Below are 25,687 nucleotides of genomic sequence, written 5' to 3' on the forward strand. Positions count from 1 at the left end.
AAGTACATTCAGTGTCCATTTATTTTTCTGCAGCCAGAAAAATAGAAAAAGTAAAACAAAGAACATTCATACTGCTGAAGTGTAGTTTCTCATGCTTGCACATTTACAGTACATGTTGATCTGATACAAAGTCTCTTTGAACCGGACATATTGCAATATATTTACAAAAATAACATTAAAACCGCAGTCTCTTTAAACATGTTGACACATTCATAAAAATAAAGCTTTATGTGACACGTTTCCCGAAAAACGAACCTATTTACAGTCAAAGATGGAGATGAGTCCTGTCGAGCTACAGCTGAGATCACCGAGTTGATTTGAGTGTCTGTGAGTATCTGAAGCGTGAAAACAACTAAAAATAAATGTAAAAAAAACAAAACAAAAAAAAGCTTATTAAAAATCTAAAAAGACATGTTTCGGTCTTGTAATATCATCACAAAAAAATAATCCTCGCAATAGTCGCAATGACTCTAAATCACGACTGAAGCACTCGCTCGCAGTTCTTGGCCCGACAGCTTTCTTCTCATGTACAGCTGCATTTGACTCTGACCGCTGCATGTTTTTGTGCTAAAATGATTCCGATTTTACTCCATTTTATTATTCAAATGTAATATATTGAACAGAAATTCTCAACACTGGGTTAAAAATGAAAGAAAAATGCAACCGGATAAAAGGAAGCCGTTTCTTGAATTAGAAGTAGAAGGTAGAATTTGCACATTCATATGCAAAAAAAAAACAACAACAACTCATAATTGCACTCGTTTGACAATAAAAAGTCAAAGGACACAAATTCTGTCAGTTTTAACTGACCAGGGCGGGGCAAACAAAAGGCACAAATAAAGATTGGGCATCAATGCCTCCATGTTGGCACTAGCAAACAGCTTTCATGATGTCATAGAATGGCCACATTGTGGGTGAAGTGTAGATTTGCTACCAAACAATAAGTTGCATCTGTGAATATTCACCTTTCTTCAACAGATAGTGAGGACAATGCAAGTTTTCCTCGATGTAATGACATTCAGTATGCGACTAAAATCGACAGCAGCATGATGATAACTACACAACCCAAAACTCTGAAGCCCTATATCGCTCATCGACTCTCCCACCTTTTCCCGGCTGGTGACCATAATGCATCTCTGTGTATGTGCGTGCATATGTGTGTGTGTGTGTGTGTGTGTGTGTGTGTGTGTGTGTGTGTGTGTGTGTGTGTGTGTGTGTGTGTGTGTGTGTGTATAAATACAATACACTGTGTGTGTTTATCCGATCAGTGTTCAAACAAACAAACGAACAAACAAAAAGAAAAGAAATTCAGAAAATCAATCCTCAGTGCAGGAACTCCACTTCATTCAGCTGTCTAGCTCTTTGGTTTCTAAGCCTCTATAGTGCACCAGTTGCAGGCGTCTCTGGGACCTTCAGACTGACTGTCAGCCTCACGCTCCCTACCTCAACCTTCAAACTTATTTACTTCCACCACGTCTTCCTCCTCCTCCTCCTCACTCAGCCAGGTTCTCCTCCTTACAGGCATCTGTGGAGAAGAAAGAACATGTTAGGGCGCGACAGGGAGGCGATGCATAAATAAGCTCACTGTAGCACAGGCGGGATTAGTGCTGTTTAACCCAAATCTTGCCTAAATGTTTTCATCCATTTTCATCATTAATAATTATGCACAACACAACCTGCTGCAGGATCTCACAAGGAAACACAACACCACGATAAATCTCTAGTTAGACACATTTTCTGATGTTTTATGAAAACATGTTCACAAATCGATGTTTCCAGCAAGTTTTAATGACTTTATTTCCACACTTCTGTGGGGATGCAGCATAAATAAAGTCAATAAAAGCAGGAGTAGGCATAATTCTGCTGCTTTTTATCCGTACATGTCAACATGTCTGTCTAAACTGAGCTTCCCGTTTTCAAAAACATGATCATTCATTCTTTTTGAAGCCCTGAATGACTGCCCCATCGGACTCCGTTCAAACCCAGTGAGAAGCTGCAGCAGACGGGTCAGTTTCACAAAACCGAGGCTGTGTTATGCGCAAATAGAAATGATGACATAAATATTTCAATTAACTCTGGGTTGAAAAAACAGTGAGCCTGAACCCAAACGCGTGTGCATCGCATTTCCCTTCACAGCATGCTGCTGATCTGCAGCCTGAACACACAGCAAACCTCCAACACTGAAATCACTAAAATTATGCAGACATCTGTTACTTGTTTTCAAGCGTATCAATACAAAACATGTTCACATCAAAGTAAAGCTTGCTACTGGCAAAATGCAGCTACATCTACTAAAAGCCAAACATAAGTGAGCAGAATTTATAATATGTAGAGCCTCTGGATAGGACAGGTTATGTCTTAGTTTACTAAACTAAAATCTGTGATTCAAGCCACTTATTTCAGCCAGAAACGTGTTTTTCTTCTTGTTCCTACGGTTGAATGTTTGAGCTTCGCTGTCTACAGAGAACTTCATGTATGCCTTCATGCCTGTGTGGAGGAGATCTGTGACTTTGTTGACGTTTTGCATTTCATTTGTTTATTTCACAAAGCCCTATTCTAACTGTGAACCACAGGCTTTAAATATAGTGACAATGGCCTCGTGTTGTGTAATGGACAGAGTTTGAGTAACGCCTCATCCCACCGCACTGACAGCTTTAGGGTTCAAAGCGAAAACAAACCAAACACAGCCAGATGAGACCTTTTCATGCTCGCTGTAGTTTACACTCCGATATTTATGTAAGTCAGAAATTCATGAAGGAATAGCTTGATTTGAGAATCAGCACAGGCCTGAAGCTCGTCTTGATTCAACACATTTATCTCATTTTGACACAACGTTTGTTCTCAGATCAGTCTGACCTCAGCTCATGTCGTTGAGCTCGGCTTTCGAAGCATCACTGCTGCCTGACACGTGTCAGCATCCATCGCCTTACATCCACTAAACTTCAAAGCTGTTGGAAGGTTTTTGAATTTCAATCTCATTCCCAACAAATCGCACCACGTTTCATGCTCTTAATTAGGGGATGTGGTGCAAACCCAAATATGTTCCAAAAATTAAAAAGCGTGTAGGCAAATGCACCGCATTTTCATCGCTGGGCAACAGAGGTGCTGGCCAGCTTGAATTTCCTCAATCTTGCAACTATGAACGTATCAAATACAGACACAATTTACCAATTTGCAACTACCCGACAGATGCGTATTAAATATATTTCAATGCAAAGTGAGAGCAGACTTGGGATGTGTCTCCAGAGGACGACACCCTCTACACCCTGACACCTCACTGCTGCACACAGCAGGACAAACAGGCACCATGCCACCTTACAGCCAGCTACAGGCAACAGCCATCCAGGAGTAAAGTAGGTGTGTTTCCTACCCGGGACAGGGTTAGAGGGCAGGTTGGGGAGAGAGCTCAGAGTCCGGGACAGAGGGTGAGTTGAGGCTAGCAATGCTGAGCTTCTATACCTGCAGGGCTGAGCACCAGAGCCTGGAGGATGTCCGACAGGGAGACGATGCCCTCAATGCTGGAGCGCTCGTCCACCACGACCAACCGATGCACCTGGCAGAAAAACATTCAATAGCAGATGAACCTGAAGTCATTACTGGGTCAATAAATACATGTACACATCTTTGTGTTGTAAAAATCTCACTTCAGCTTTGACTATTCTGTCCACAATGGTCTCCATTGTTTCCATTTTGTGGCACTTCATGACTCCTTCGAAGTACTGAGAGCGATGTTTCAGAGCCTGCGTCACGGTGTTGTCCAGGTTGTTGTACGTCTTCTCAGCGGCCAAGTTCTGCACACAAACATGAAAATGCATAAAGTGACACAGCAAATCACAGAGCAGTTCGTTCTCTAATATTTGTCATTCTGTCCATTCAAAAACAGAAATCGTAGAAATTTCTACTTACAATCACGTCAAACTTGGAGTAAATATCCACCACTTTGCCTGTGAGAGAACATAAAGATCTCCAGTCAGAAAGTAGGTTAATTTCTCATTATTAAACATCGTCTGCACTTCAGTTCGTGATCTTACCAGACTCATCCACGACAGGCAGGGCAGACACTCGTCTCTCCACAAAGATGTTGAGCGCTTTGATGATGGGCGTGTCCGGGTGGATGAACGCAATGTCGTGGTACGTACCAATGCCCAGCTCCCCGAGAGTCTGCTTCATGAAAGCTGGCTTCGGCATTTCACACATCTGGCGAATGCAAATACACACACAATGAGACAGATTCCCCACTCAATTCATTATCACATTTTAATTCATTCTGCCGTTGATCACTAGGGGGCAGCAGACAAGTGAAAGTAAGACAGGCTCCCAGCTTGATCATCATCATCCATCATATAGATTAAAATGCTCTTCAAGCTCAACACCCATTCACAGACAGACTGACGGTGATTGTGTTGGACTCACAAAAAGCTGGAGGAACTTGAGGATCCTCTTGTGTGTGAGAATATAAAGTGCATTCCCCGTGACAGGGTCGATGACAGGCAGGCGGTGAATTTTGTTTTTGATGAGGGTGTACACTGCATCAAACAGGCTGCAACACAACAAACACAATGATTGCTTGTAAGAAGCACAACAAACCCTGCTCTCACACACACAAACGCGCGCACACACACACACACACACACACACACACACACACACACACACAGATGAAATGTTTAAAAACAGATAGATCCATTATTTATTGTCAGGTAACGTACCTTGCATCAGGTGATATGTTGACCAGAGGTTTGAATGTAGCTTGCAGGTAAACTTCTGTGAGGAGAGCAATAGAACATTCAAAGTGTTTTTTATCCTGTTTATAAAACAGTCCATCATGTGTGCTACACAAACATAACATGATCACGATACTTACCTCTCCATGTCTCAAGCTTATGTTCCTCTAATTCATAAATTTGCACCTGAAATACAACAAGAAATAGACATTAGAGATTGACCGATATGGATTAGGTATCAGGGCCGATACCGATTACTGATAATCAAGCAAAACCGATAGGCGATATTAAGAACCGATATTCTTTTGCAGCAAAAATGAAAATTGTGGTAGAGTAACACACCTGGGATTAGCATGACTACAGTATACTGTTTATTTGTTTTGTGTACACTGAAAAAAAGATCTTAACTTTTTGTAAAATAACACAAACACAAAATCTTAATTGAAATGCCTTTAAGTTTAATTATTTTTTGAACAAAAAGTGATTATTAATGATTCCCTTCCCTTTCCCTTAGTGATTAAGAGCAAACCAATAAAGAGGGTGGCAGGAACCTTGGCTCACTACATTTATTTGATAGCTTTAATAGTTACTTTTCAGATTAAATTTTGACATAAAACAGCATAATGAGTAAATAAAGATTAAACTTTAAGGGGTTCCCAGAGTTTTTCACTTATAGTTCCGTATTTATTATTATGTTTATTTATATATATGAAAAGAAATAAAGGCATATTCTGAATCTCAGAACAGTAGGCTAGATATAAACTCTTGTGCTTAGAACTGTATGTCGTATTACATAAATAAGAATAAGGCACTTAGCAACTGTAAATGCAAACACTAAAGGCTTCATTACACAGGTGAGTTGTAGACGCAACGATAAATTTATTGATTGAAAATTAATCTCCTCGACGTGCTCTCTGCCTGACTCATATCGCTGGACATTACGAGTGACAGGCAAAAAGACGATCATTTAACACCAGTAGTGAAGTTGCTGCACTACAGTGTAGTGAGAGCACGAGCGCTGAGGGAGAGGAGATTGTAAACAAACAAAGACACATTGGCGTGTAGTACTGTTAAACTTATAGGCTATAATCACCTCCGGTGTTGTTTATTGATAAACCAGGCGCCGCCCCACAGGCTGAGACACGTTATGAGATTTATTATTCCCACAAAGTAATGGTAACCGAAAGGGCCTACATTATTATTGTGCGTCTGGCCACAGGTATAAAGCGGTTGCAGCAATTATAATGTAGCGGTGGGTCATCATGAAATACGCCTTGTTGAAGTCGTGAACAGTTTCATCTGCAGAGCCAAACAGCGGAATACAGCAGGTTTTCCTCCCTTATACTTGCTATAGTCTACCTACCGGTATGTCGTTATGTCTTCTTTTTTATTAAGTAAGGAGCTTCAGGTCATGTTCACTTGGTTACATCTTTTTTTTTCTTTTGGTGCGTTACACTATTTATCTTGCAAAGTCGTATGCTTGATGTGATTAGACAAGTAGGTCGGTGAAATGTCAACTCTGGGCTTGCATGTTATCACTGAAATTGATCATAAGGCTGTAGCATTTTTAAAACTTCATCACAGAGGGTTTTTATTGCAACTGCGACTGACTCTGTTGCCTTATCTCCGCTGGATCACCGAAGCAGTCTCTGCTTCTTGTCTGTGGCACTGCCTGGAGAGGCTTCAGTGTTGATTGGCTGTCACTGACTCACTTGTGTCATGTAGCCAATCAGTGAGGGCTGTGGGTGGGACATTGTTACACAGCCAAGAGTTGTGACTTCAGGCGGAGAGACGGCTGCATCAGAGCCAAAGGAACGTGTTCTAAAATACATTAATTTGATCGGTTATCGGAGGAAAAAACGTCCAATGCCGATTATCGGAAAAATGCCGAATATCGGCCGATATTATCGACCAGGTCAATAATTGCTCGATCCCTAATAGACATTAAAGAGAAAAACTGAGAAATTCTCAGTGAAAGGAGTAAATCTCATGCAAACATTAATTGGCAAGTGGACCTACCATCGGTGACTTATAGTATCTGTGTAGTATGATGATGAAATCTGTGATTGTCAGCATTCCTGCAATGGAAACGGCATTAAAACACATGAGAATCTGCACAACATACAACACCGTGACTGCAGGCATTGTGCAATTAGGTCGAAGAGACGGCGCTTACAAGGGCGTGGCCCAAACAACACATCACCGACACCCCCCTCACCCTTTATCCTCATGTGGACTTGACATTCATTATTCATCACAGGCTAATTTGCAATAAACTCAGCAACAAAGCCAATTCACCGCTGGTTTGTCTTTTGACACAATCTTACAAATAGATTTTTTTTATTTTTAAGGAGTACACAAGATCTTTTTTTAGTTGTTCTCAAACTCTCTCTGAACACCGGTCAATACAGAGGAGCCATTGCTGTGCTTAATGGTTTATGACAGCGCTAATGACTTCTGCTCAATATAGCATCGTGCTCCACGAGCCATGACCATCAACATTAATACACAGTTTCTTCTGTGTTCATTCGGCAGTGGTGCAATAGCACAGGAGGCGCATTTTCCAACTCTGTTCAGAGAAATTAACTAAAAATATGTAGACTGCACACAGAAGTCTCACTGAGATACTAGAGTCAAATCTACAGAGCAAGTAAGACGAATACAGGCCTCTAAACAGCTTTTCTCTTGCAAGTGCTGGCAAGCTTGGCAATTAAATCTGAAATGTGCAAAGTGTTTTTTAAACCTTATTTGGACCAAATACTTGTAAGGATGTATAATTTAATAACATATTTATACATCAAACTCAATGTAAACCTAACTTCACTTGGACCAGAACAGCAACAAATACCAGAAACCGACCTAGAAAATGTCTTTAAAATACAGAAACTACTAATGAAAACTACACTTCCTACACATATTAAAACAATTACATTAGTCTGTGATAAGAGAATCAAGGCCATAAAGTCAGTTTTGAGACAGGTTTTGGGGTTCTTACCCACAAAGCTTTGCTTCTCTGTGTCCCATAGTGGAGCAGCTCGCACACCGTTGGCGACCAACGCAAAAAACGCTTTCTTAACCTGTCAAGCAACAGTTGAAATGAAAAATCCAAATCAGATTATATAACAACATTATACACAATACTTGACTTCTCTGGAGCTGAATCACTTATTCTATTAGCTGATGGATGGAAAACTAATCAGCAACAATTCTGATAATCCAATCAGTTGTTCAATTAAACAAAGATGGCAAAGATTCTCTGGCCTGAAGATTTGCTGCTTTGTGTGTTTTATATTATTTTAAATTGAATATCTTTTGGTTTTTGACTGTTGGTTTGATAAAAAAAGGCCTTTCAAGAGTCATTGTGGGCTCTCTGAACTTCAATTCTTTTGTATTTTCTTTACATTTCATAGGCTACATGATAGAGTGAAAAAAGAAAAATCACAAAGTTAATGTGTAATCGGATGTAATCCTTGGTTAGTTAGAGGAGCCACTTGTGATGCATTTTGTGAGGCACACTCTGAACTGTGGATGGCTTTACGTTGGTTTTAGTATTTCTGTGTCTTTTAGATAAGGAATTTTAACTCGTAGCTTCTGTGGATTTAGTGGTTGAAGATCTACACATCAAAGAAGGTCGGACCTCCGCAGGATTACTGTTTAACAGCTCGATGACAATCCCACTAACTGCAAGGCTATTGAACATTAACTTCTTCTCAAGACAAGCAACCTCGATACCATACAAAGATTCATCTGCAGGCACAGTACTAACTTGGAGCGCCGTGTCGAACACAACCAGCTTGGAACTTGTGGGGACGATGTCGTAGCACTTGTGGGATTTCATAAAGCGCATGTAAATATCACTCTCAGGTTCAGCAGCTGTAAGAAGTAAAAAGCAGGAAAGTACTTTCAGAGGAAGGAGAAATCTCACAGGGAATATATAATGAGAGCCTGGAAACAAAACACACTGAGAGCCTAAACAACCATTATGGGTCTGGACCACTTACTGCCACTTTACTGCTCCATCTTACTGATAATTAAGCTCTACTTTAAGCACCCACAAGCACAGAAACAGTGGAAAAACACAGACAAAGAAGTACTGTAGGAACATGATGATTACAGTCATTTTTTTCCCACGCATGGTGGTGAAACACTGAGCAGACTAACCTGTTAGTTTAATGACAAAATTAAATTCAGTGTTATTTGTTTATCATTAAGCAAATTGTAAGATTTAAATACTCAAAGACCTCTGGGGTCTGGGTACTTTTGTATATATTTTCCACACTGAATGATGCTTCAATTACCATAAGAAAATGTAGACAGGAGGTGTGCTGAGGATCTCTTGTAAAGGTGCAATATGTATGTTCATTATACTCTTTGCTGCAGCTATCTTTGGCTGTAGTAACCAGCTGCTGTTAGCTAGTTAGCTCAGTTAGCCCTGCAGCTAGTGGACTGAGGCTGCCTCAAAGCCCGAGCTCAGCGGGCTCCCAGTGAACACGGCTGCATTAGGACCGAACACAGCCTGTCAGACTGACGGACGGCAGTTTGACAACAGGGAAAAGAGTACAAAAGTGATTTACAGCAGCTCTGACCAGGACTCCACCAAGCCATGGCAGGCGGGAACAGGAGAGGTGTGAAGCGGGAGAGGAGTGAGGAGGTCGGAACCAAACCATGGTCGCCGATTGTTGGAACAGTGGAAAGACAAACCAAGATAGTTTTGGTGGGTTTTGTTTTGTTTCTGCTGTTTGAATAAAAGCTAAGACATTTGGTGGGTTTGGGTTTATTGTGTTTATTTAAAAGACTAAACAAGATCAGAGAGCTTGTGAAATGTAGGGACATCTCCCTGCTGAAACTGTGACAATCAGACTTTATGTAACAGATCTGATGATAAGGCAGGGGGCTAGCTGGTTAGCATGTCAACTTCAGTAGATCTCTGCAATACAGGTCTTTGACAACACATCAAAACTGTTCTTTCTCCACACACTGTGGACATGTAAAGCTAATTTTGGATGTTTTAAACAAAAACTATTACACACATATTACAAATTGCACCTTTAAATGCAAGCAGCCTCTTCAGCATTTCACTGATATATGCCATCCTTTCATCAGGCCTTGAATTCTCTTGAAAAAAACATCCGACTGAGACATTTAGATAAATGGATTTATAACGGTGACAAACCGGTCAAGTCAGCCGCCTAAAGACGCTGCATACGGCGCACTGCGAACACATCTTTAAAAAGAGATTTATCTCTGGCACTTGAAGACACTCTGACTATCCCTTTGCCTAGAAACAACAGTCACACCTGTGATACCCTGATGTTATGGAGGCACCTTTACATCGCATTACTAATTGCGCTGAAGGTAGTAAACACTTACCATCATCATCTAGTTCAAGTTTCTCCAGCATGCCTTCGAATAAACCGTAGACCTGTGAGAGGGAAAATGCAGAAGTTTGCGGTGAAGGTGCGCAGCAAATCCTCCAACAACACACGGTAAAGCACGACAAAACTTTGCTGTAAATTATGAGTGAGCAGTAGGGTGAAACGACTTCTCCCCAGCGGCCCCACCGGACTGCGAGCACGGTGCGGTGCGCAAAACACCAAAACACAGGGGGAAAAAAACGTCGTGCGCCACCGGCGTTTTACTGATTAAACAAAGCTCCTCCAGCTCCGCTAAATATACACAGGTAGTGTGACAAAAACCTTGTGCCGTGGAGCTGAAACTTCAGTGGCTCAGTATTATTAGACTACACACACCCCTTAAAACTCGGAGTGGAACGGTCCTGATCCATTTGCTGCAGTGGGGGGACCAATGCCGACACGCTGCCTAAACAGCCACTACACAGGCGCGCGAGACCTAATCCCCCCACAAAAAATCGGCCGAATTCATTGTTACAGTCACAATGTGCCAAACAACACTCACCACGGGACAAGTCTCTCACATGAAGAGTGGAGAAAAACCAGGAAGCTCCACGCGCTGTGGACACACCCCTCCATGCGGAGCAACCTGGTTGCTTCACCATATTAGGAAATCCCTTACGTTGCTTAGCAGCAAGAAGCTGGGGATGCCTTGTCACATCCTCAGAGTTAATTTCTTCTGACAAAACAAGCCACGAGGTTGATCTCAACAAAAACGACTCTTTGGAGCACTGACAGTGGCAGCAACATGGTGCAAATAGCATGCAAATGTGCTGTTTGCATCTCGCACACAACACAGGCCAGGCCCCAGTGTGAAATATGCTGTGTCATGCTGGGAGATCTGTCGATACATGATTTCTCTTGGCCCCTAATTTGCAAGTATGTGCACAACGAGCCACAGCTGCAGTATGAGAAAGCCTGCATACCTGCTCTGGGATGCTAAACAGTCCCCAATGTCGCCCTGCAACGGTGACACAGCGCTTCTCTTGCCAAAAACTACTCCTGCACTTTCATAAATCTTGTCCTGCTGCATCACAAAGCGAGCACGCAGTCTGCATGGCGTATTACAGTAAACTCCAGGGACGGAGACATACACAAATCCATTAAATTGATTGCTTTCGAAACTGCATTTGGCAAAAAAAGTTAACAGCATCATAAGATTATTTGGTGAGCTTCCCTTATGTATGATGGAGGGAGGCACAGAGGGGCTGAAAGGCACTGACTCATCGCTCTTCAGCCACAGTCATGAGTCCTTGGGTGTTAATATCAAGAGTATACAGTGTTGGTGATGAAATATTGATTTACCCTCTCTGGCTAGAATCCACAATAACTCACAGCAGACACATCGAAGCAGACCTTCAGATAATTATTCATTAAACAGGCACAAGAAGTAATTCTTAAGTAACTGTAGGAAATCTGAAACCACACCCTGACTTGGGCTGGAGAATCCTAATTAAAATACCACGATGAAAACCCCCGTGACAAAACCCTGAATTCCCTCGCAGCTGTTATTGAAGTAGCAGTCAATTGTGCACCCACTTAGCCCAACAGCCGACGCTGTTTGAGATATTGCCTCGATGCCGAGATAATATTTACACCCTCTGTTCTGCCACTGTTGCTCAGAGCAAGCAGTGCAAACACACACAGCATGCTCAAGTATCAGAGCTTGAACTGAAGAGATTTGCATCATCTCTGCTTTCTGTTCACCATTGTCCAAGTAAACCCTTATGACGCTGAGTGAAGCAGCACATGACTCATGGACAGAACGCCACTGTTGTGTAGCCACAAAGGAAATATAGTTATTAGTTTCAGTTTCTTGTGACAAGTATGTTCAAAACAATATGAACTGGCATTGCTAATATTGAGTTTTTGCAGAGATAAAGCATTTTACATGCAAATTTAGTCACATACACTTGAGACAAAGCAATAAATATTTCACCTATCTTAAGAATTCACACACATATGCCATTCCTCAGCCCCAGGGATGTTCAGTCATTACACGTGAACTCGCACCACTCTCCCCTAAAGCTAGAAGCAGGAGAGGTGACCTTTACATTGGTTTTGAGCCTGCGATGTAAAAATCTCTCTGCTGCATAAACAACAAAGGGTGCACTGACTCTGTGGAGCCATTAGACGCCAAGTGGATGCACAAAATTTCATTTGATTTAACGTTCAGAGTTCACAAGTAGTGACTGAACTGTCCCAAGGCAAGCAAGCGATAAGTATTTTTAAAACAGATGACATTCAGCTTTAAATGGCTTCTTAAAATGAGCAACGTCTTTGCAGTGCGACTCACTTGTTGTGAGGTAGAGTAAGATGGCATGGGGTTCGAGGAAGGGATCGGGGGTTTTGCAGAGGGAAAGCTGAGGCGCTGTCCTGTGTCTGGAGGCGTGGAGAGTGAGCGGGATCGGGAGCTTGCCTCCAGGCGTTCGGGGCTGGGCCTGCTCGGAGGGGCCTCCTGGGTGAACAGGGGTTGGCTGGATGACTGGGTTGGGGTCGTGGGTGGTGTGGAGAGTCCCGAGGCTGCAAAGAGATAAAAAGATCCACAATAGACTTATCTCAACAGCTTATCTTTTGTTTCTCTCGATGTCAATCTTGACTGCATTCTGAGTGACACGGCGCGAACTGACATCGTTGACAGGCTCACTGTAGCTGGCAAAGGAGGAGGTGTTGCAATCGTGAGTGCTGCAGACACCATCAACGCTGTCACATGCTATAACAGAGAAGGAATGCATATCTGATCCATCAGGGACTGAGAGGACTAGCTACTGAGGAACAACAAAGATCCACAGAGATAAAGCCTCTGCCCAGCCGCTGACAGTCAGGGATGCACCACCATCACAAAGACAGCCACAAAACTAAGTTCTATTAACTTAAATGACAATTAGCAGCATGCATTAGCTTTAACAGGCCTCTCCAATAAACATAAAAACACAAAGCAACTTCAAAATGTAAAAGGAACAGCTTGTAACTGCCTCAAAAATCACCATCACATAAAACAAATATGTAACTTCGTTGTAGATGAAAAGTGCAAAAAACCTCTCATGTTAAACGTTTTTTCCTTTAAAGGCAGTAGCTCCCTCGCAGATCATACAGACTCTGTGGTGACAAAATATGGAGGATGAATCATAATAATTCTATATGTATATTTCTATAAATATTTGCTATCCAGTACTTCAATTATACATTAAAAAAATCTTCATGAAGGTTAAATGATGCGTTCATGAACTGTTCATGAAGAGTAAATCTATTTCACTTTGTCTTTAAAAGATCAATAAATCCACAAGATGTCATATGAATCACAAGCTCGTTCCAAAAAGGCTTTTACACTTTAAAAGGCCCTACATGCTCATGGTCAACCCACACAGGTGTTTTCGCTTAATTTGCCTGATTGGCTCTCGTCTAAGGGCTGTGCAGGGATGTGATTACTGTATAGCAGCCCCCTCCCACCTTCAGCTCTAATTAGCCAGAAGTGAAAACACCTGCGTGGGTGTCCACTGGCGTGCCTCGCTATTGTACCCTTGCTTTGATTATGAAATTAGGGACACTCCTTAGTTCAGGAAGAGGTGGCTTGAATCCTGTGAGGAGATCACAGAGCTGAGCAGTGAGAGCGGCCTGTGACATATCCAATGTTCACAGTGACAAACTGGCTGCGTGTCTTTACATAAACATGAGGATGATAAAGAAATTGTGAAGGCAAAATGGAGTATCCTTAGACAGCATAAAGAAGCACAAATATAGGATTGCATATTTAATGATGGTTATTTTATTTTACACGTTTAATGCATAGTTTAATGTACATGCAATTATCTCATTTTAAATGGTTTTAAAAAATGTATTCCATTGATTATATTCGACCGCTAACTCACACTACACTATAATTATTCTTCTGGCATATTCCTCAATAATATCGCAGTAAACTGACAGCTGTTGATCTGCATGACACGGTGTTAATCAAAATCCCTTAATAGCACTCAGCTCATCTAAATGAATGCTCTAAAAGCGATCAATACTGGATCAATACTTAAAAAGAAACACCATAAATCATGCAAATTGTCTCTTCCCTGTTCCTGGTGCCGCTTCACAATAACTAGGCCGATTACAACTTAAGCAGCTGCATTAAACTTGGATCGTACCAGCGTAACAGTCAGCTGTCTGTGACGCAGCTCTTCCTGCAGCAGTGTCCGGTTAAAAGGTGTCAGTCACATGACAGCCCCTCACATGCTCTTTCGCATCAGGCACCACAGTCTTCGGCAGGGTGACATGCGACACTCGTGCTGCCTCGCTCCACCCCACTGACATATTTCTGAGGCCAGACAAAGAGCGCCGCGGGTGATGTGGACCAAATGGTCCACATCACAAGGACTGCACCATGAGATGTCCAGTTGACTTTTATCATGTCCACATATCCGAAACTGGTGAGACAGCAAAGCCAAGAGTATGTAAATGTCACATGAGGACTCACCGGCCGGATTGAAAATACAAGATTCAGTTTCAGCAAATCGGCCCACTTGACTGAGTCATATGAAACAACCTGTGATCATTAAGTAATTTGATCATCTGACTGAGAAACAAACTATCTAGTGTCATCATTCAAAGAAAACAAGTTGCCTGTACTCCTAAATAAAGCAGGACAGAAATATCCATATCATGATCAGTATGGAACATTAAGTAACTTCCTGTGATCAACGTTTTCCGATATCAAAACATCTTGAAACGGAGAACTAAAGAATCTAGTCTGGAGACATTTTTCATAAATACAGGCCCGGTGGGTTCAGCGAACAGGTCTGTCCGAGTCCACTCCACACTATCTCTTGCCATTTAGCTGGCATGCACAAGCCCTCTTTGGCGTGCCCTGCTTCCGCTGTGCAGCCTTCTTATTTTAGCCACGCTGTTGTGGCACATTCCACAGGAGGAGATAACAGCGGGGCTGGAAGCCCTCTCTGCTGCCTGGTTAATAGGGGGCAGCTAGACGCCACCCAGGAAACAGGAAAAGCTGGTGATGTTCATAGTCCAGTTCTTCCAACTTTATACACACACACAAAAAAAAACACACCACTCTGAATAATATTTTGGAGCGAAGCTACCTAAGAATATACCACATACTGATGTAATAGTGCAATGGACACAGTTCTGCGTGGGGAGACGAAAGCAGCCTCGATTTGTTAGGTTAAACTGTCCTTCGTCTGATACTCTTAAGAGTAAATCTCTATTTCCATATCACTTCATTATGCAACTACTTGGACTAGAGATTAAACAATTAGTCAAATGAATCAATTAGTTGAATCAGATTAAAATTAATCTGCAACTCTTGAGCACAGAAACAGCCTTGGTCTAGGTCATGAATGATTTAATAATAAATGGTGAGTTTGGTAGAGTTCCTGTGTGAGTGCAAAATTTTGACAATTTCTTCAAAATTGTCCCTGGAAACCTCGATGTCTTGCCGGATGCTGATCTCACTTGCCAGAGCCACATGAACAGCACAGGTAAAACTGGATTTTCAGTCGTCTGACTTGCCCATCTTTATTTAATTTTTACTGCTGTTATTCATTTGAACTCACTTGTCTGATGGTTTTAATTCAGATGTCTTATCATTTTTACTGGTCAGGTGCTGGTGTTAAATATTCTATTTCCTCAGTAGTTTTTCACTCATGTATATTTATGTGTTTGTTTTAATTCTGGTAACTTTTGCCTTATGTTTTAATACTCATATTTTTGGCTGCTCACAGTCTGTGTAGCTTTCGCTTGGACTGAAATGTGCTGTGTAAATAAAGTTTTGCTTACTTTTGATAATTTATTTTTAAATAATTCACAAAGTAAAATGGCAAATATTCTCTGGTTCCACATTCTCAATTGTGAAGATTTACCACCTTTTTGGCTCATGTGAAAGTGAAGTGAAGGGTTTTGGACTGCTGGTTCAGACAAAACAAACAATTTAAAGATGTCACTTTGGGATTTAAGAAATTCTGATGGGCATTTTTCACAATTTTTCTGACTTTTTAATTTACATTTTACATGAATTTCAGTCATCCTTCATGAAAAAATAAGTAGATAATACCAAACATTCTCTGGTACAGTTTTTTCAAATGAAAGGATTTCCTAATTTCCTCTGGTTTGTATCAAATTAAAACTGAATACCTTTGGTTTTGGGAATAGACTAAACAATGAAAAAATTACCAGCACATTGTTCAATAATGGAAATAAACATTAGCTAATGCGCTATTTGAATCCTTGAATAAAAAATTTTGAGATGTGAGCAGTGATGAAAGAGACATAGAGGCTACTCTGAGGGCAATAATCACACTGGGCTGTCCCATTACAATTCACTGCAAGTTGTGTTAATGCAACACCCAGAAAAGCAGATCCTCTCAGACAGGGGAGACTCTGGGGAGTCGACAGGGGTGTTTTGAGTCCAGTGGGGCTACGGTGACACTGGGAGCAACATGAGCCTCATTGGTTGACGTCAGAGCAGAAGTGAAGCTGCTACAGGCCCAATGGATGCGCTGGCCAGACGTGTAAGACAATGAATCATAACTCTGAGCGGTTATGTTTGTGTAGGTGCACTGGTCAGAACTGGTACGAGGACTGCGAAGCAATAGGTGACATGACAGTCAGTGACTCCAGTTGGCAATGACAAATTTGCTAGGCACACTTGAATATAGGAGCTCTGTAACAAAGGACTGACTGTTCAACATTTCAGTTATGGCACGTTCACTAACTCATATAGGTGTGCAAACTGCATCACGGCAAAACATTCAAATGAGCAGTCACTATTCAAACTGACATTGCAAAGAATTTCTCAAGCAGATTCTTAAAAGGGTGCAGTGAGAGAGAGAGACGCACATCCAAGTGTAGAGAGCCTCTGGATCAAAGGACGTGTGGTTTAGGCTGAGGTGTCACCACCTCGTACACTGTGTTTACAATGAGCTCTACATCTTATACAGCAACATATGGATGTATATCATTTTGACAAGTCTCTCATCTACTCCACCGAGGTCAGACTGGCTCTCAATCAGGAACTGTAAAATCTGTGATAAAGTGCCACTTGAACACCACACAGTGCACCCCAGTGCTTCACTCATGAGGGATTATGTGCTAACTCTTTACTATAACTGCGTTAAATTTGAATGGTGATCTGTGCTATTTGTTTGGCATTCATCTTTTCTGTCACTGTCCATGGCCTACTTCCTGTTCTGAAAAGCTGATGGAATATTATGCACAGAGATTCTGTCCCCACACATATGGAAAAGACAAAAAAAATCCAACTTAGCATGCCCTGACTATCCCCACTTCAGCTGAAAATGCTTCCTGTCAATTTAAATAAAGATTTCAAAATGGAGCAGCTATTCTGAAATGACTCCCTGAGGATATGGGACAGAAATAATGACATTGAACTGACAACCGTGTCAGATAGAGTCACTCTAAATTACTTTAACATAAAGACAGAATAAGAACAAAATAACAATAATTTTCACTTAAGTTTTTCCTTTTGATTGAGATGCTGCATTAACAAGACTACTATCACAAATAACAACTTTAACATTCAAAGTACTGGAGGTGTATCAATAAAGTGCAATGCATTAAGCATTATGTGCAACAATTTAGTGATGACTAACCTCTGGCCCCAGGTCAGCCCCTCACAGAGAGCTTTACCACTCTGGCCTGTGTCCTGACACTGCATGCATTTGTGAAACCAAAGACCAACCGTGTAACCAATACCTAAACTATAAGGGGCACCTCAGGTCACAACGAACTGAATTCATATATATATAGATTAAGAACAGATTTCTACCAAACAAAAATAGATGCTCTGCTGGTGGCTTTTTGCTATAAAGAAAATACACACGTGATGATTACTGGCATTTACCTGCATTAACAAGACGAACGTAATAGATCGCTGGACTACTGGATACTGCAGGAAAATAGGTAAAAGAGTAGGTGGTGAAGAGTACAGCACATTACCAGACAGACACGATGCCTCGGACTGATGCCTCCCTCCTAGCCCATCCTGCTCCTTCCGTTTCTTGCTCCTCCTCAGGCTGCCAAACCTCTTCATGGGACACAGTGGGTGGTGGGTTCAAAACTAAATTTGACCATGACCATCCGCATCACGATAGGGGTGGAGAGATGTCTTAAAACTGTCCCAAGTGAGATTACTCCATTTGCTGGATGAAGACAGTTGTATAGAAATGAAGTTGAAAAGTATATCCAACCGATGCCAGTCGACAGATCTAAAGAACGGTTTGTCTTTGAAGCTGTTTAGTCCAGAGAGACAGTTCTTCAAATCAAAGGATGAAGAATACAGATTCTACTTCGGAAGGAGAAAAACTTATTTCTGCTACTCCCTGAAACTGGATTTTACTTTCTAGGAGCCAGCGGTACTAGTTTCCACCAGAAAATGAAAACTGTAGCAAGGCTAAGATTGCATGTCCCGGCCAGAAAAAGAAGAAATCCTCCAGGACCACAGAGCACAGAGTCAGCAGCAGGAAGCAGTGTGAGCTCATACATTTGATGCGTATGAAAGCAGTATTCCACACAGCTTCAGCTAAGAAATGTCCCCCTCGCGAGTGATGCAAACAACTGGGACCGGAGCGACTTTTCTCCCCTCTGTGCCGATGTCAGTGCTGTAAATTGTCAGGTGCAGCTGTGGGTGGCGTCTCTTTAATATAGCATGCATGTCAGCAGCCTGTAAAAGGAGGCCAGTCTCTGAAGGATACAGCAGCGATTGGCTCAGCCTGCACATCACCCCCCCCCCCCCACCCCACCACCACCCCGGCTTCCACTGCCCTCCCTCTTCCCGCAGAGTAAAGTCAGCACAGGCACATCTGTCTCACTCTGTCTTCACACAATAACATAACATTCAGGATCAAACGATATCAGGGTTTCATTTCTAATTCCTCTGAATTTACAGCTCAGCTTTAAAGGGAACTTACAAATAAAGACAGGAAGACTGAGGTTTTGAGCTGGGAGTCCTGCAGCTCTGTCATTTGTACAGTCAGCTGTCTATAACTTTTGGGGGCCTGACCTTTAAGAGCGCTGAGGCCAGCCCCTGTCAGATGACAGCAGGGGGACATCCCATGTTCTGTCAGCTGATCAGAAAGCCTCCATTCAATACCACCAGCCTCCCCTACCCTTAACAGATGGCCCACTCAGTATTTGCTGCTCACATTAGCCACAGCATGTCCAGTACAGATCTCAATTAACATGTTATGCAAGTGTTCCACTCTGCTCAGTGTGCCAATGGTCAATGTGAGTGAGGGGTTGAAACATCAGTGATGAAATCAGCCACCTGAAATATCCCATGATGCTCACTGTGACAAAATATTCATTATCCATCTCAAACGAATTCACTTCACTTTGTATTGGGGGTTGCTACGTTTCAGATCCACGAGGATTTTAAATGTTTATGTGCACATCTACGTGTTCATGGTGTTATGTTTGTTAAGCTCTTCCCTAGCTTAGCTTCCCTACTCAAAGTACAATCATTCTGCCCTTGTAAGGCCTGCGTTTTTGTGAATTTGGAAAGTCAAAACTGCCCGCTTCCTTTATTTACTGACAACATACAGCACACAGTAGCAACAGAGAGAGTGAGAGAAGGGGGTTGGTGGGGGGGTGGTGGTGGTGGTGGGGAACTCTGCATGGTTGTATGAGGAGCTCCTGCGAGTCTGGTCGCTTCCAGATAAGGGTATGAAAGTACTGCAGTTCCCTTCAGCAGCGAGAGACTGACAATGTCCAGGCAAGGGGTGAACACATATTTAAAGTGGATGGGACAGAGAATTCATTCTGATCATATTTGTAGCAAATGTGGATAAAAATGCATGTGAGAACACATAGAAAAATGAATATTATGCAAATGATGCAAAATCTGATGTTCAGGAACACACAAAATTCTCAAAGATACCTCTATGTTTACTAAAATGATAAAATAAAAATGATAATAAAAATACATGGGTTATAAAATTGACAGTTTCTTTAACACTAGTGTGAGAGCTAAATAAAGACAGGCCTATGCCTTCAGCACACCCTTGTGGCGAAAGTTGGGTGTCTACAAAAACATCCCACTAATAAAAACAGAGAAGATGGTGAGCCTGCTCCATCGCTGTATGATTTTCATTTCTCAGCATATTTTGCTGATATTATCATTGGGACCCGAACGTTTAAAGCCACATCATTAGTCAGAAAATGAACCAAGACGATGTAAAGTCTCAAACCACATCAGACTCTAGATGTCCTGAGCAGCTGGCACGAGAAGGCTGCAGCAGTTGGTGGGTTTTAGTTTGGTTACCATCAATAACAACATCCAGAGGAAACGGAGCATGCCGACTCTTGAGGTCTGGCCCTAGCAAAAGTATTCCACCAGCCGCTGCCAAAGTGACCCTCTGCGAGGAAACAGAAGAATGGGTATGTGTACGAGCCAAAAACACATGACTCATCTTTGTGCCGTTTGATGCTGCTTCCAGCAGGGCTGTTTCCGTGTAAAACAGGCTGGTTTTTGTTATGTAATAATCAACCGCCCAAATACATGGAGACATGAGAGCTGAAAATCTGCCCAGGTCTGTTCTTCATAAAACAAGGCCTTGTTCTGACTAGCCTGTCTCATTTCCATTGCTTTGTGCAGTTTTACCATTATGTAATTACTGATTTTTATTTTTGACATGGAGAATGTACTATGATTAGACTTCCACCTGTGGGATACCAAACCTATAACTTAATCTGATAAACTGCCTTTGAAATGCACTTCTCAATGCAAGGTATTTGGAGCTATAAATAAATAAATAAATAAATAAATAAACAAATAAAAACAGTCATTTCCTTATCCTAGATAAAGCTGCTGACATCAATAAGAGGATGACTGACAATGAAGGAACATCTAGTTGTAATAAAGTGATGTCTGACAAGGCTCCAGACCACGTTTTCCTGCTGGAGGTCATCTAGGCTTCTACTTCCTCCCACTTTCATGTGTATAACTCAGAAAATGCTGCTCGACATGTTTTCATGTCACAAGCAAATATACCTGAACTCACAAACTTGATCAGATAGATTCCTGCATGTGGTCTTTACCTCTTACATAGAGCAGGAAACCCACACAATCTTTGAGATAACATAGTTTCATCTATTGTGTCTCACTTCCTTTAAAAAATATCTAGATCTGCTTCTGCACGAAATGACAGCAGCATATGCTGCACTTCACAAAGTTCCTTAGTTGAAGCTACAACAGTTGCTCTCTCAGTTTCCACCAACAACAAGCTGTGTGCTCATCCTGAATGCGCAGTCAGTGCAGTGTTAGCTTTTCAACTCACCTCTCCTGGTCCTGGAGAAGAGTTTGATGCTTGTAGGTGAGGAGTTCGATGAGGAGCGGAAGATACCACTGAAGCTTAGGCGATGGGGGGACTTGGGTGGGGAGTTCTGATGGGAGGGATATGGGAAGATAGTTTTTGGCGAACCTGAACTGGTCTTCAATTGCACGGGAGCAGACCGAGGACATGGGGGCAGAAGGGCGCTGGCTGGGCTCCTCGCTCCTTTGGTGGGGCTCGCTGAGCGGATGCAGCGCTCTCCCTGAGAGACAATAAGGAGGCAGTTTTATTTCCCTGCAGTTTTTCAGTGTGTGGTTTAATGCTCAGTGTGTACCCACAGTGTTATGTGAGACAGTGAGAGGTTGCAGGGCTATGCTGTGCACAAAACAAGATCCAAACCAAAGGCCACACTGACTGAGCAAATTTAGAGAAGAGATTTATTGTGCAATGACAGTCGCTGATTGCACTTTTTGTGGGAGTTTGTTATTTTGGTTACTTCTTCTTTGTTCACACATGAAATGCTGTTTTGTGTAGTCAGCCATCTCTTAATGGCATCTCATAAAAAAGCAGTATAAGAATGTGAGTATCATGTGCAAAGTGCAAAAAAGTAAATGCTCTTTCAGGATCTAGTTGTTAAACAAGGAAAGGCAATGAAAGTTACTGAAAACCAACAGGGTCATATAATGTAATAAAGAACATTGTGTTCAAACCAATTAAATTCGAGGCAGAACATCTCATTTTGTACAAGGCTTACAGTAATTGGAGCTAAGCACCAAACAATATTCACAACTTTGCAGTTCAATCACGATATGTGGCAACTGAAACAATTTCATGAAACATTGCACAAATCCTGTCTTTCTCCATTTCCCTATAAGATGTATCGTCGTGCTGCACGGTGTGTTCACAGTGCATCGTGCTTAATGGCCTCACCCTCGAAGTACCATCAGGTTCACCATCAGACAATCAGCACTTCTCTAGGTTAAACACCAGTGACAACATTTTTCATTATGACTTGCTGTGTTTTTAAGCCTGCCTTTGCAAGGTCAATATCATGTAAACAGACTGAGAAATCCCTCTCTATTCGCTGTGCAGATACCAAAACAAAACATGAGAGACGACAGCCAATCTAGCTGGAGACAGCGAGAGCCTCCTCCCACCACTGACTGCTGCCTGCTCTGGATGTGCCAACAACAAATCTTTTAACCGTTTGTGGACTCTGATACAGTGGAGCATTACGATATGCAGGGGTCTCCAGCCCGGAGCTTGTGTTTACAGAAAACAATAAAATGTTACAGGAGTGTTTTGGTAACATAGTTCGTAGACATAAGCCTGCATAATGACCAGTCTCAACAAAACAGATGCAAAATGATATGAAGCGCAAGAGGATCCAGTGCTGCTCTATGGAAAAGAAAATGCACCGATAATAGCAGCAGACGCTAAATGGTCGAATTTGTAACAATTCAAATCAAAAAGGGAAGAATTGTTTTGTCCGGTCTCCTCAACGAGGCTTCAGGGTGGTATCTGGGTAAGGCTGGCCCTTTTCCATACGCACATTTTTGTTTCAACCAATCCTGTGACAAATCCGATGGAGCGAGAGCACACACACCCATCCTTTCTGTTTGCCAACAACTCTCACTCCGTCATTGTGCAAGAGCTTGTTAAGGCAAGTGAACAGCTATCAGGGTTTTGTCTCGATATAAAATAAGCTCTTTCGAAACACAACAGAATGCAGATTTGTTTTATTAGCATTGCACAAATATCGCTGATGTCAAAGTGAAATATGTATTCTGATGAGTATGAGGTGATGATCAGTGATTTCTCTATTCAAATCAATCAGAGCAGACAGTAGAAGAGACTGCTTTCTTTTAGAAAAATCAATTTCCTGTATGTGATCCTGCTATGCCTGGACACAGTGGGCGTAATGTTACTGTAAGCCAGTGAGCATTGGCAGAATAGGAGAGACGGCCTTGTGTAATATTTTGCTCTCCCAAATCCTTGTCTAAATGTGTTCAAAGCCAAACAAACAAGAGCCACAGAGACAAGACAAATCATGCGCTGGAAAAAAAAGCAAGCTTGAGAAAACAAACAATTGGCAAGTAAATGGCAAAATCATGACACAAAAATCATCAGATGAAAATAATTTCTGTACCGTCTGAGTGCCACGTTTGGCTGAGCCGCTCGTCTCCACTTGTGGGGAGGTAAACGTGCCAAAGTCCTGCACATAAAGGAGGTCTGAGAGTCAAAGATAAAGCTAACCTCCAGGAAACACAGCAGAAAAACAAAATGACATGTCACAGCAGGTAACAAGAATGCCCTCTTAGCCGCCACATGCTGCTGTAGCCATTGTAAACACAAAATGGACATCGACGTCCTTCTTCACCGCTTTGAGCTACAGTGAAAATATTCAACGCCACCTTTTTAGGCATTTGGCATGTCACTCACAAAGAAGAAAAACATGTTTCACATTCACTGAATCCCTTACAAGCAAATACAACACATAACACACTCCTTCTCCGTATCAAGGGTTGGGTTTTACATTCCACTCCTGACGGACGGTGCTTAGCATGCTGCGGCAGAATGTCAGTTCAATTTAACAGACAGAAATAGGCGAGCGTGCACGCCGATATCTTTTATGCAGCTGTATTAGTGCTTCCTCTGGGCTGAAGTTGGGGAAGTTCATTTAGTGGTGGAAAGCTCCAATATCCAGCGCTAGTGCTGCCCACAGAAACATTTCAGCATTCGCAAGCTCACTTCCTACTGGGAAGCGGTTTTTCCAATCTGCACAGCTGAAAACTCAAATAACACCTTCTACTACATTTTTGTTAGGTTGTTTTCCAATAAAAATGCAAGAAATATACATATATTGTACAAATGACTGACTATTTCACAAAAAATCTCAAACTGCAAACACAGATTGTTCCCTGTTCAGTTATGAATAAGAGGGGGAGGCACACAGTAACGTGGCTGTTGGCCCATGTTACACGACAAAACAAATGAGTGGTCCCTAAAGTGTCTGGGACGTGTAATGTCCAGTAATGTCATTCATTCCACAATGTAGGCCTGCAAAGTGAATGAAAAAACAATCCAACACATTAAGGATGGCGCACAGAAGAAACTGTGTATCAGGCCTGGCTAGTGAAATGAAGCTAAATAAACAAAGGCCCTGAGCACACTCAACATAATAAATCATCACTTGTTCATTAGGAGCACGTTGGTTCCTCTCTGTGTATGTTTGCTTTGCTTGATACAACTTGTTTTTCCTCACTATACTTAAAATGCATAAGCTATATTAGTTTAGTCGACAAATCAATCAGTTGATTAATGGAGCAACCAAATAATCAGCAACCATTTTTCTTATGATTTGCTCTTTTCTCTGATTCATGTCATTACCATCTGAATATCTGTGTTGTTTTGACAAAGCAACACATCTGAGCAGCTAATTTTCTGACAGACCAAAAGTCAATCGCTTTAACGAGAACATAATCCATAGATCAATCGATAATGACATAGTCTTTAATTACAGCCCTATGTTAACGTCAGATGTTAAAGCAGGGGAGTTGTCAGCAGTGACATCACATTAAAGGGTTACTGCTGGAGGCACTGATGAAAATGATCAAGGAAGTCTAAAATATATTTCCAACAGCGCAAACAGACTTCTGTTTACAGCGAACATTAGATCTACTTAAAATGGACTTGAAAATAAAATATTTAGGGGCAGTTTTCAGACTGACGAGCTGAGAAGTCGTGATCCAGAGACAGCTGTCAATCACGCACGTTCTTCTACGTCGCGTGCCAAGTGCAGGCGGAGATGCAACCAAAATGGCTAATAACGGCTAGAAGTTCAAGTCCTGGTTGCATGAACAGTTCAACTATAACCCCGTTTTTGTTTTTTTGAACAGTCGCAGTAAGAAGCCAAATTAGTTGATACTTCACCGACTCACTGGCATGTTAATCCGCAGACTTCTCCTCTTCTTTGGCATTTTCTTTGAGCTCTCCTTGCTCGACTCCATCACCGTGCTTCCCATTTTTCTAGCTTCAAAACGAGCAAAACAACGACAACAGCAACAACAAAAAGTGTGCTCGTTAACTAGCTACTGTATCGCGACTGCAGACCATCAACGACCGCCTCCACCTTCTGCTCAGCTGCCCACAGTGACTACTACGACAACACCGAGGCGCTGCCCCATCCACCAGGAAGTAGGCTTGGCCGTGGGGAGGCAGGGCTGCACGCATCTTCAGATCAACGCTGACCGTTTGC

The 25,687-nt window shown here is 42.0% G+C and overlaps 1 protein-coding gene across 2 annotated transcripts; it reads right to left on the bottom strand.

Annotated features, from left to right (window-relative positions):
* prkag2b (protein kinase, AMP-activated, gamma 2 non-catalytic subunit b) lies at positions 1-25,687 on the bottom strand. Of its 2 annotated transcripts, XM_070974954.1 has the most exons (16): positions 25,371-25,687; positions 23,579-23,644; positions 21,436-21,691; positions 12,432-12,658; positions 10,095-10,146; positions 8,491-8,597; positions 7,720-7,801; positions 6,744-6,802; positions 4,865-4,910; positions 4,710-4,764; positions 4,414-4,540; positions 4,032-4,197; positions 3,907-3,944; positions 3,645-3,791; positions 3,460-3,553; positions 1-1,525 (listed from the first exon to the last, which is right to left on the bottom strand). In XM_070974954.1, exons 1-16 carry the CDS (start codon positions 25,452-25,454, stop codon positions 1,494-1,496), a joined length of 1,638 nt encoding a protein of 545 aa, XP_070831055.1. In that variant the 5' UTR covers positions 25,455-25,687; the 3' UTR covers positions 1-1,493. The 2 variants fall into 2 exon arrangements, with proteins under 2 accessions (XP_070831055.1, XP_070831056.1); XM_070974955.1 differs by lacking the exon at positions 23,579-23,644 and having other exon boundaries at positions 25,371-25,600.

This window comes from Chaetodon trifascialis, chromosome 11 (genome assembly GCF_039877785.1).
Source record: "Chaetodon trifascialis isolate fChaTrf1 chromosome 11, fChaTrf1.hap1, whole genome shotgun sequence".
Lineage (NCBI taxonomy): Eukaryota > Metazoa > Chordata > Actinopteri > Chaetodontiformes > Chaetodontidae > Chaetodon > Chaetodon trifascialis.

What these genes read in the sequence shown, in the direction of transcription:
- prkag2b (XM_070974954.1), bottom strand. Translation starts at nt 25,454, where the DNA reads ATGGGAAGCACGGTGATGGAGTCGAGCAAGGAGAGCTCAAAGAAAATG. An exon ending in GTCTGCGGATTAACATGCCA is followed by an intron (nt 23,645 to 25,370) that starts GTGAGTCGGTGA and finishes CTTTATGTGCAG; the next exon opens with GACTTTGGCACGTTTACCTC. An exon ending in ACTTGAACTAGATGATGATG is followed by an intron (nt 8,598 to 10,094) that starts GTAAGTGTTTAC and finishes TACTTCTTACAG; the next exon opens with CTGCTGAACCTGAGAGTGAT.